This window comes from Mustela nivalis (genome assembly GCF_964662115.1).
Source record: "Mustela nivalis genome assembly, chromosome: 2".
Lineage (NCBI taxonomy): Eukaryota > Metazoa > Chordata > Mammalia > Carnivora > Mustelidae > Mustela > Mustela nivalis.
Genome location: NC_139021.1, coordinates 152610742 through 152623500, shown reverse-complemented (window position 1 = coordinate 152623500; position 12759 = coordinate 152610742). Strand labels below are relative to the sequence as shown.

The following is a 12759-nucleotide window of genomic DNA, read 5'->3' as shown; positions in this document are numbered from 1 at the left end:
CAAAATGCAACAGGAAAACACTGAGGGGAGAGAAGAGAAGGTAAGAGGGGAGAAGGTACAAAATACAAACTTTGCCTCTTTTGGAATTCTTTGATGACAGCCAATATGCCAGGATCTAAGTTAAGAAGACCAGAACTCAGAAGGCTGGAAACCTTTCCTCAGTTCAGCACAAATTAATTCTGCTGTTTCCAGTTTCAGATCATTCAGGGGAAAACCCTAGGGTGAGAAGAAATGGGTATGCCTCTCTATACCCTACCTTATGCATGAGTAGAATAGTGTCTAATACATGCCCCTCTTCACTCTGAGAACATGGAGGCTGTGGAAATCAAGTCGCTGTCTCCTCATCTACGTATTAGTTAGAAAGTTCTGATAATATCTAAGTTGTAAATACACTGGAAAAGTTACTGTCAGCCCTCATGATGGGAACCATATCACAGAGATTTGTATATTCAAAAGGTCTTAGAACTCTTACTCATATGAATCAAGAAGGGACAAATGAGAATGAAAGGAAGGGATAAGGGGCACCTGGGTGGCTCAGTCAGTTAAGCATCTGCCTTTGGCTCAGGTTGTGATCCTGAGGTTGTGGCATCAAGCTCCACACTGGGCTCCCTGCCTGCTTGGTGGGGAGTCTGCTTCTCCTTCTTCCTCTTAACCCTTGCTCATATGTTCTTTCCCTCTTACATAAGTAAATAAAGGTAATAAAAGAAAGGAAGAGAGGGAGGGAGGGAGGGAAAGGGTGAGGAGGGAAGAAATGGTGGGTGGGTGGAAGGGAAGGAAGGAGGGAATAAGACCAGCAGGAAGAAAGGGACCTTGGGATTTCCATATTGTATCCCAACCCTATCCTCTATTCCCACCCTCTTTCCAATCCAAGCCCCCAACACACAAAGCACTCCAGTTTTTACTTCGTATGCCAGAAAAAGATTTTATTCAAGATTTGTTTTAGAGAGAGATAGAGAGATAAAGAGAGAACATGCACATGAGGAGGGAGGGTTGGGGACAGGGGCAGAGGGAGAGAGTCTTCAAGCAGACTCCCCACATGGGGCTCAATCCCACAAACCAGAAGATCATGACCTGAGCTGAAACCAACACTTGGATGCTCAACTGACTGAGCCACCCAGGCGCCCCTGCATGTCAGAGAATTATTAAACACATGGAAAGTGTTGCTTACCATTATCAAGCACACTTCTACAAGCCCAGAGAGTTCAGTAAAAATACAGTCATTGCTTAGGGAAAGAATATAGGCTAGTATTTTGAAAACACTGATCCATCAAAGCAGAAAACCTCCACTTTCAAACAGGTGATAACTTAAAATGTAGTAACTAGTTTCTCATATATTTCCATTATTTCCCATGAGTTTCAATCCATTTTAAGACTGTCAACTATGATATAATTACTAGCCGTTAGGAACAAGTCAGACCACTAACAGACTAGATTAACAACTTAGTTCATTACCAAATTGGGTCAGATTCAAATTTGTACCACAGGCAAAAGGTTATATATTGTCAAATCCCTAAGATAATTAAACTTGATGTATAAAAAGAAAAAAAATTTAAATCTTGTGATAAAAAAGAAAGACCAAATTAAAAAAAAAATCTGGAGAAATAGTAAGATAGTTAATGGAACTGGAAGACCACAAATTGCCACTAAAATAAAACAATTTCTATTGTTCTACTCCTATCCACAGACAAACTTCTACAATCGCTTTATACTAAAATTAAAAAAGAGTTCTTACTTTAGATAAAAGATTGTTTAGTTCATGGGGATGAAGCTTTACCACTTCTCCAAGTTGCTGTGCAGCAGCTTTTCTTGTAACTGGAGTAGTGCCAGTATCCAGTAAGATAAAAAGACGATCAAGCCTAAAATAACAAAAATATAATGATTATTCTGAAACATGTTTCCTCATAGGTATAAGTTTAAGTCAATAAATGTGTTGAGCGTTTATGAATGAAGAAGACCTATTCTAGGGCTGTGAGAGAATTTCTATGATTAAGGAACCTGCAGTTGGGGGTAGGATAAGCAGGAAGGCAAGTACACAAATAATTAGAATACAGGGGACAGTAACATATGTGTCAGAAAAGAAGTACAAATGTGCTCTGAAGAGTGGGAACAGAGGTAATAAATACTACATAACCCCAACTGTGTAATACTGAAATATCTTCATGAAATAAATGGTGTTAAGAGATGGACCTTAGGGACACCTGGGTGGCTCAGTTGGTTGGGCAGCTGCCTTCAGCTCAGGTCATGATCCTAGCGTCCTGGGATCAAGTCCCACATCGGGCTCCTTGCTTGGCAGGGAGCCTGCTTCCCCCTCTGCCTATGCCTGCCACTTTGTCTGCCTGTGCTCACTCTCGCTCCTCTCTCTCTGACAAATAAATAAATAAAATCTTTAAAAAAATAAAAGAGATGGACCTTAATAGGTCGATCATGAATGAAGGTTTGCGTTCAAGAAAGCAATGGAACTGGAACTCTATTTTAGGAAGATTAATCTGGCAGCAGTATGAAGCATGAAGTATAATGGAAGAAAGCTTTAAGAGAGTCTTAGGTTAAAAGTGCAGACCTGAACTACCATCTAGGCAAGAAGCCTAGAAAGAAGTTGGGAGTGGGGTGCCTGGGTGACTCAGTCAGTTAAGCAGCTGCCTTTGGCTCAGGTCATGATCTCAGGGCCCTGGGACACAGCCTGGAATCAGGCTCCCTGCTTGGGGGGGGGTCTGCTTCTCCCTCTGCCCTCCCCCTGCTCACACGCACACTCTCTGTCTCTCTCAAATAAATAAATAAAATTTAAAAATTAAAGAAAAGAAGAAATTGAGAGAGAGGCTGCAGACAGTAAACACACATGGTACAATAACGAAATGTCAAGAAAATTAAAGGACTCTCGAACTCTGAATCTTAGAAAATAAAGATGTCATTTTGAAAATGGGAAGAAACAGTGGAGAAAATACCATGGGAAAAGCTGGTAAGTTTACTAGCGGCAGGGACAAGATAGCTAGGAGAGACCAAAAAGGATAGCTGGAATAAAGATCTTAAGTTCAGGAAGAGTTGAGATTAAAGGTATAAAGGTATATGGGGCCATTTGTATAGAAGCAACAAATATGGCAATAAATAAGATCTCTGAGTAAAATATTTCGAAAGGCATATAGCATAATGGCATCAATTCTAGAGCTACAACACCACAGTTCAAATTCCAATTCTGCCATTTATCCAATGAATAAAGCCACAATGCCTTATACCTGAAATAGGTAATAAGAAGTGGAACACTGTGTTACTATTATTTTGGAATACGGAAAATCCTAAGGTTTTAGAAGGGCAAAGTCACAAGTAATTACCACCAACCATGTACATATCATAAATGTAGCTTTCCTATCATACTACTAATTAGTGAGGCAAAATGAATGCTGTAGGTAATGAGAAGAAGGCAGCTTCATACTTCATATATAGAATAAATGGGTACTTTTAAAAAGATGGAGGATGGGGTCCAGTGGGTCAGTCAGCTTAGCATCCAACTCTTAGTTTTGGCTCAGGTCATAATCTCAGGGTGGTGAGATGGAGTCTGAGTCGGGTTTCACAGTCAGGTGGGAGTCTGCTTCTCCTCTCCCTCTGCCCTTCCCCACCATTTGCACTTGTGCACTTGCACACTCTCTCTCTAAAATAAATAAATAAATTTGTAAAAACATTTTTTTAAAAGATAGAGGATGACAAGGGGCAAAGTTAAATCCTATATGAGGGAAGATTTAGTGAATATATTTTCAAATTTTATCTAATAAGAAATAGAAAGTAAGGTCTCAATGAAGCTCATATTTTACTTCTGGGATTATTTTTCTATCACAAAGAGCTAAAAAAAATTACACAACAAAGCTCTGAAAACCTTTTATAAGAAAAGATAAAGCTTTAGAGGCAGAGGAAATGGACAGAATTGTTCTTTTCTTTTTTCTGATAGTATTTATCAAACTAGCCAGTCACTAACAAGCACAAAGTCATTGTAATTAATAAAAAATAGAACTAAAATACAAGAACGTTCAAGAACGGCCAAAAGTATTATAAAAAGTTCTTAACTGCTTCCGAACAAAACACTAAGAGGTAAGGTTCAAATTTATAGTTAAGGGTATATAGGAAGGACAAATTTTAAGAAAAATATGTGAGGTAATAAAAAAGCCAGTGGCATAAACCAGAGTAATATAACAGTTCCTGCTTCCAATATACTGAATGGCACACAGAGTGATTATAAAGAAATTAATTTTTGTAAGACATACAAAAATTAATTTACTTTATATATACAGACACATCCCACTTGCTAACACAATATTTCTCCTTATTAATTCAAGGCCATCTAAATACTTGCCTTTACCCATTCATTCATCAGGTTTTGCTACAGGATTTGGTGAACAGTGACTCAGAGACAGTAAGAAAAGGGAGAAAAAAATTTTTTGACAGCTGGTGTTATTTAAAAGTTCTAAGACTAAGTCCCTTCCCCATAAAATGATTTCCCTTACCCATCCCATATATAACTCTCAGAATTCCCCTTAAATTATTTTCATCTTTAAATCAAGTTATGATGTTGGTACGCCTAGGTGGCTCAGTGGGTTAAGCCTCTGCCTTCAGCTCAGGTCATGATCTCAGGGTCCTGGGATTGAGGCCTACATCGGGCTCTCTGCTCAGCAGGGAGCCTGCTTCTCCCTCTCTCTCTCTCTCTGCCTACTTGTGATCTCTCTCTGTGTCAAATAAATAAATAAAATCTTTAAAAAAAAAATCAACTTGTGATGTTAAAGTTCTTGAGGATCATCTCTGAACCTCCACAACAAACATCTGCACATTGCTCTGACTGTATGATATTGTCCATGAAATTTGCAGAAAAGAAATTTCAGATAGGGACACCTGGGTGGCTCAGTATTTATGCAGCTGCCTTTGGTTCATGTCATGATCCCAGTGTCCTGGGATCAAGCCCCACATCGGGTTCCCTGCTTGGCAGGAAGCCTGCTTTCCCTCTCCTAAACCCCCTGTTCGTATTCCCCCTCTCGTTGTTTCTGTCAAATAAATAAATAAAATCTTGAAAAAAAAAAAAAAGAGGGGTGTCACTGGGTGGCTCAGTGGGTTAATCCTCTATCTTCAGCTCAGGTCATGGTCTGAGTCCTGGGATCGAGCCCCATGTCAGGCTCCCTGCTTCCCCTCTTTTTGCCTGCCTCTCTGCCTACTTGTGATCTCTCTATCTGTGTCAAATATATAAATAAAATCTTAAAAAAAAAAATTTCAAAACATCTGGGATGCCTGGGTGGCTCAGTCTGTTAAGAATCTGCCTTCAGTTCACGTCATGATCCCTGGGTCCTGGGAGCAAGCCCTGCATTGGGCTCCCTGCTCAGCAGGGAGTCTGCAACACCCTCTCCCTCTGCCCCTCCCCGCTGCTTGTGCTCTCCCTAAAATAAATAAATAAAATCTTTACCAAAATATCTTCCATATTATATGGCAGGCAAAATTATCAAAAATTAAGTTAGTTTGGGCGCCTGGGTGGCTCAGTGGGTTAAGCCACTGCCTTCGGCTCAGGTCATGATCTCAGGGTCCTGGGATCGAGTCCCGCATTGAGCTCTCTGCTCGGCAGGGAGCCTGCTTCCTCCTCTCTCTCTCTGCCTGCCTCTCTGCCTACTTGTGATCTCTCTCTGTCAAATAAATAAATAAAATCTTTAAAAAAAAATTAAGTTAGTTTTATTACAAAGAACAGATTAGTCTTAGATCAAGTTTATGCTACTGTAAGTGGACTTGCTGCATGTATTCTTTATAACAATATCAGGCTCAGGGCACCTGGGTGGCTCAATCACTTAAGCATCTGCCTTCATCTTAGGTCATGGTCCCAGGATCCTGGGATTGAGCCCCGTGTCAGACTCCCTAGCTCAGGAGGGAGCCTGCTTCTCCCTCTCCCTCTGCCTGTGCTCTCTCTGTCAAAAAAAAAAAAACAAAAACAAAAACAGTATCAGGCTCTTGGGGCACCAAGGTGGTGATCTGATTTCGGCTCAGGTCATGATCTCCAGATTGTGAGATCTAGCCCCGTCTCTGGCTAGAGAGACATCTCTGGAGAGAGAAATTCTCTCTCCCTCTCCCACTCCCGACCCCTCTCTCTCTCCCACTCTTTAAAAAAAAAAAAAAAATCACAATACTGGCCTCTCATATATGGACACAGTTTACATAGATTTAGGACTTTCCTCCAGAAAACTGGGGCAAAATGGAAAACTACTCTAGAAGTTAGGAGACTTTTAGAGGTCCTACTTCTGTCACATGTTGGAGGACTTAAGAAAGTTACCTTCGCTTAACCTCTTACTTTGGAGGGTAAAACTAGATAATTTAAGTGTATTTTACACTTCTGCATCATTGTGAGGGGTTTTTTTTTCACTTTTTTTTCTTATGTAACATAACATCTGTCGTATCTTCGACTTATTTGATGCCAAGTTCCTTAGACTTCACCTCTAGAAAGATTTCAACTACTACATAATTCTTTTTCCATTACAGAGACTCTGTTTTGTTTTTTAAAGATTTTATTTATTTATTTGTGTGTGTGTGAGAGAGAGTGTGCACACAAGCAGGGGGAGCAGTAGGCAGAGGGAAAATCAGGCTCCTCTTCAAGCAAGGAGCCTGATGTGGGACTCAATCCCAGGACACTGGGATCATGACCTGAGCTGAAGGCAAATACTTAACCAACTGAGCCACCCAGGTATCCCAGATTCTTCTGCCTTTTTGATCAAAAGCAAAACTAGCTGCAAAATGAACACTGTAAGGAAGTGACTGTTTATAAATCTGTGTGTAAAAAGTTAAAAGAAAATGGACAGTTTCCAAAGTTCTCCCCAATCATATCCTCTTTACTCAAGCCCCAAATACCATTCCCTATGCCTTAAAAAGGAATGGACTACATACTTCACTGAGTGGATCTCTAGCCTTTGGAACATAAATTGTCTTAAGTTTTCCCCTCACTATCTCCAAAGATTGCTCTTTACACTCATCCTCTCTATTTCAAATGGAAAGATTATCCTCACCCCTCTTCAAGGCTTAGATATTATCCTACTGTTTCCTTGATACCATCCCCTTCTATCTTCATTCAATTATCCTTTCTTTAATGCCTTAAATCACTGCCTTATTAACCCATTCCCTTCTACCTTCAAATATGCAAAGGTCTCTGAAAAGGAAATAAACTGCTTGACCTTCATCTTCTAGCATGCTTTTTCTTTTTTATTGTCAAGCATCATGAACAAATGTTTAAAATCATTTCTTTTGGGTGCCTGGGAGGCTCAGTTGATTAAGCCTCTGCCTTCGGCTCAGGTCATGATCTCAGGATCCTCGGATGAAGCCCCACATCAAGCTCCCTGCTCAGTGGGGAACCTGCTTCTCCCTCTCCCTCTGCCTGCCACTAACCCCTGCTTATGCTCTCTCTTTCTCTTTCTCTCAAATAAATAAATAAAATCTAGGGGAAAAAATCACTTATTTTATTTCCTCACTACACACAATTTAATCCTTATCAGTCAAGTTTCTATTCTTCTCTTCTATTGAATGGCACACCTGATGGTCACTAATGAACTTGTAAACTCCAAATTCAATTTCTTTTGGTTAAGTCCTATTTTCTTGATTCTTCTATCACATCTGATATCAGTAAGTACCCCATTTTAAAGATACTTTTTTACCCAAGTTTTCACATTATATTACCCTGTTCATATCTGAATTCTCAATTCTTCCTCTGGTATCCCTAACTCTTAATATGTACATTCTCCCATAATCAATCCTTGGCTCCTCACCTCACCAGTTCCCTGAGGAAACTATAGTGTTACTTGTTTGAACTATAACACATCACAAATCATCCTCAATCTAGTCCATATGGGAGACACAGTTTCAACTGCCTGGTGAACTTAACTCCAAGGTAACGTGATCTTATTGCCAGATTTCTTCCTAAAGCATCTTTTGATCCAATTATTACCTTACTCTAAAACTGTCAATGGCTCATCATTGCCTAAGAGATACTAATCAAAAACAAATAAGTACCTCCCCAACATGGACCTTTATGATTTTCACAATTTCTTCTATACCATTTTCCACTTGGAATGTCTTTTCTTGTCTCAATTCTTCAACTAGCTCCCATCCATCAAGATTTAAAGTCCTTTACCCTCTTGAAACTATCTCAGGTTGCTGTATCATAGAGATTAATTCCTCTTCTGAAATCTACATGAATTCTCATCTTGAATAACCATTTTGGTATTTGTTATGCTCTTTGGGGGCATCTCTTACACTAATTCATCCCATGATGTCTTATGCTCATGAGGCTTCACTTCCTCCAAAGATTCTTTGCTCAGTATTAAAACAATTCTTTAGTTAGTATTAAAGTGCAAGTTTCTTAGGGCCACGTTTATACATCATTTTTAAGTAAACAAAGTGTATGCTAAAAAAAAGTGAGCTATATTAGAATTTTTTTTGCTTCCTTTGAGAAACATCCTTAATTTGTAATAGCTATATTATATAAATACAAGTTGTAAAAATAAGAGACTGGGGTACCTGGGTGGTTCAGTCAGTTAGGCATCCAGCTCAGGTCATGATCCCAGGATCATGAGATCAGGCTCAGCCCTGGGCTGCACACTCAGCAGGGAGTCTACTTGTGATTCTCTCTCCCACTCTGCACCCACCCCTGCTCACATGAGCTCTGTCTCTCTCTCATAAATAAATCTTTTAAAAAAAGAAAAACAAAAAACAAAACTGATGCTAAGGTAATGTTTCAGTAAGTGATAAAATCAGCCCAGCAGTATTCCAGCATTCAGAACATCAAGGCAGTTATACCTGCTCCAAAAAGCAAGATGAGAAAGAGACCATGAAGTAGGCACTGTATTCCTTCAAAAATCTCCACCCTTCCTAAACTTTCCTTTAGTCTCCTGCTACCCAGCTTCATTAGAGCCACACTCCTGGCCTTTTGACTCCTCTCTAACCTAATGCTGATCCTGTCTCATAACCACGCAGTTCCTCGTCTCTCCTTTATGCAAAGCCTTTTATTCCAATGCCGTGTCATGTAACCTATGCTCCTCCAGCAGCCAACTGTCTTGGGATAACAGATTAGTCCACTCTCTCACCCAATCCAGGCCTATTTATCCTCACATCTTCCACGCTGGTGGTAACCAAACTTGCCTCCTTGAATAGAGGAATGGGGATATAAGAATACGTCTTTGGTTTTTTGAAGATCTCTCATCCTCTATCCAGAATAGCAGAATAAACACCACACAAAAGGAAGAACAAAGGGATGAGCAGACCAGGGTCTGACAAGAGGGCAATCTGTCCTGTTACCCCAAGGCAGCCAGCTATGAGGCAAGCATCACGGCCAGGACACAATACCAGGAAAAGGCTGGTATGGCAACTGGTGGGGGGAAGGGCAAGGGCATGAGACAAGGTCAGAATTATGTTGGAGGGCAGGTAGGGCCCTTGGTGAAGGAGAATGTGACAGAAGCTAGGTGGTCAGAAGAGAAAGGAAGTTAAAAGAAGGGCTAACTGTGGAAACACAGTACTTACCACAATACTTCTTTTTGGCTAAAACTTCTCTTGCAGAACAGCTAGTAGGAAAAAAATACCATTCTTCATTCTTTGAAGGATAGATAGATGGAGGAGAAAGAGGGAATAGATGTCAAGCTGTATGAAAGGTACCAAAGACTGGAAGAATAATTTAAATAGAATAGAAGGCAATTATATTTGACAATATCTACTGGTTATGAATTTACTGATAAGAAATCTGGCCCATTTTCAATCTGGATTTTAATTCAGAGAGAATTATACAAGATGATTCATATTTTGTTTACCAAACTATGACTTCAGGCAATTGCTCTAAAGACTGACTAGAAAAAGGAAAGAGAACATGAAAGTTTGCAGAGATTATGCTGGCAGCTGCAATCTAACCCCTCTTCTCTTCAGCTATTTGCATTATGATAATTCATGAACTAAACATATAAAAAGATATAAAAATAAATCATAGGCATTTTGAACTATGTCCTAAGTTACTACTTCATCATTAACAAACAAGTACATGCTGGATTTCCATTCCTAAGCCATTTGAAAATTAAAAAAAAAAAAAAAAAAAAAAAAAGTATAGGGGTGCCTGGCTGGCTCAGTCACTAGAACAAGCAACTCATGATCTCAGCATCATGAGTTTAAGCCCACATTGCGGAGCAGAGATTTAAAAAAAAAAAAAAACACTTTAAAAAAAAATACTTTTTTTAAAAAGTACAAATATAGGGGCGCCTGGGTGGCTCAGTGGGTTAAGCCGCTGCCTTCGGCTCAGGTCATGATCTCAGGGTCCTGGGATCGAGTCCCGCATCGCTATCTCTGCTCAGCAGGGAGCCTGTTTCCTCCTCTCCCTCTCTCTGCCTGCCTGTCTGCCTGCTTGTGATCTCTGTCTGTCAAATAAATAAATAAAATCTTAAAAAAAAAAAAAGTACAAATATAACTTCTTCTATCTACTTCCGACCTCCGTATTCTTAGAATAAATTTAAACTTAATCTCTTCGAAAAACAGTATAAGGTCAACTAGAACACTTCACAAGGAAAGCTATGTAACCTTAACTAAGAATTATCAGTCAAGTTTGTCCATTTTGTAATGCTTTTGTTTTTACATTTAACAAAAGTACAGTAAAATTTAAAACAGAAACTATTTGAATATTTTTACTTTTCTGTGTGACTTAGGGAATAAGAAAAAAGTAAATATCTAATATAAACACTGTAGTAAGTTTCACATATTATCATTAAGTAAGAAAGTTATGGTCAAAATAAACAACTTCAAAGAAATTCTCTAAACTGATGTTTTTAAATGTATACCTTCTAATTTATATTGTGGGTAATTTGAAACTATGCTAATGTTATATTCTTTCAACAAGGAACAGTAAGACACCACACAGTACACTGAGAATCAGTATGAAGATGTGAAACCACATGAAAGCCAGGTGCAAAGCCAGGTGCATGCCAGAATAAACTGTATTCCCTTACTTCCACACTAGAACATTAATTCCTTAAAACAGGGACTCTAGGGGCACCTGGGTGGCTCAGTCGGTTAAGTGTCTGCCTACAGCTGAGGTCATGATCCCAGGACCTTGGTATCAATCCCAGCACTGGGCTCCCTGGTCAGCAGGAAGTCTGCTTCTCCCTCCCCCCATCACGCTTGCACTCACACTCTCTGAAACAAATAAAATCTTTAATTTTTTTTTTTAATGGGGACTCTGTCTTTGTTCTCTGCTGTATCTCTAGTACCTAGAACATAGAAAGCATTCTATAACTAGTCATTAAATCAATGCTGAAATAGTACAACCGAACAGTTATTTCCTTTAGGACATTTTTTTTCTAACCTCTACTCTTTTTTTTTTTTTTTAAGATTTTATTTATTTATTTGACAGAGGGAGATCACAAGTAGGCAGAGAGGCAGGCAGAGAGAGAGAGAGGAGGAAACAGGCTCCCTGCCGAGCAGAGAGCCCGATGCGGGACTCGATCCCAGGACCCCGAGATCATGACCTGAGCTGAAGGCAGCGGCTTAACCCACTTAGCCACCCAGGCGCCCTCTAACCTCTACTCTTGATCCACCCATCAAGCTACAGCCTTTTGCATGACTTTAAAGATAAAATCTAGGTTCTTCAAAAGAAATATGTGTTATTTTAAAAGTTCATACAAAACTGTGCACTTTAAAATGGTTAAAATGGTGAATTTTATGTTATGTGTATTTTAGCATAATTTAAAAACCAAACAACAAAATGCTTTATGTAAGTACCCTGAGGAATAAAGCAAAGAAATAGGGAAGCATTTGCCATACAGACTGAAATGTAAAAGCTTCCATATACCTCTTCTACCTTTCCTGGCTTTTAATTATGAAATATTTGACATATTAATATTTGTAACAATTCTATCAATCCTATAATTGATTGAAATTAGCAATAACAGAGGAAGAGGCCTAACGAACACAAGAAACCTGAGCTGTCCTAGAGATCAGCAAGATCATTTTATGGTTTCTCCATCAGCAGGAAGGATCCACTGGAACCTCCCCCTCAAGAAACTTGAGTAGAACAGGGCTATTGAAACAATGTTTCTCTATAGTATCAGCAATACAGAGAGAATTAACAAAACTGAGCAAAGTTCTGATCAAATGTAGCAATTTGTTTCTTCCATAAGAGGGTGTGCTCCCTTTTTTCCAGAAACCTTTGTGAACATTGCATTATTTTCAAATGCAAAAATGTCACAGACCTGAGAAAGTTTCTAATAATGCAGTCAAATCATAACTACTGTCTAGACATTTTAGACATGGCCTCTATAGCTTAGATCACTGAAGAAGAATATTTTTAAATTTGTATGATCAAAGGAAAACTATGTTCCTATTAGCTAATCAATATACAAAAGTCACCTCAACCAGTTATGGCATAATCTGGCAAAGGTATGAAAAACAATCTTAAACACACACACACAAACAAACGTGTAGTAAGTCATGGTACTCAACACTGTCACAAATTCACCATCGTCTGTAATAAACATATCTTAACAGTTTCTCTAAGGCTGTGTTTACTGTTGATGGCCCAACCCCAACTGTAGAAAGGCTCACAAATCAAGACAGCATTATTCAAAGATTTAACAGTGGGGCACCTGGGTGGCTCAGTTGATTAAGCATCTGCCTTCAGTTCAGGTCATGATCCCAGGGTCCTAGGATCAAGCCTCACCTCAGGCTCTCTGGTCAGTGGGAACCTGCTTCTCCCTTTCTCTGCCATTCCCCCTGCTTGTGCTTTCTCTCTTA

General features: G+C 39.4%; 2 protein-coding genes across 3 annotated transcripts in view; one reads left to right on the top strand and one right to left on the bottom strand.

Moving 5' to 3' along the window:
• FGFBP3 (fibroblast growth factor binding protein 3) overlaps window positions 1-12759 on the top strand; it is a 130380-nt gene that overhangs the window by 100106 nt on the left and 17515 nt on the right. The gene's annotated exons all lie outside the window — the stretch shown is intronic.
• The window catches only part of BTAF1 (B-TFIID TATA-box binding protein associated factor 1), a 98458-nt gene that overhangs the window by 81449 nt on the left and 4250 nt on the right, over window positions 1-12759 (bottom strand). Inside the window, exon 2 of the mRNA XM_082721929.1 lies at window positions 1733-1856. Coding sequence (XP_082578055.1) covers window positions 1733-1856 — 124 coding nt within the window. The remainder of the gene's footprint in view (window positions 1-1732; window positions 1857-12759) is intronic.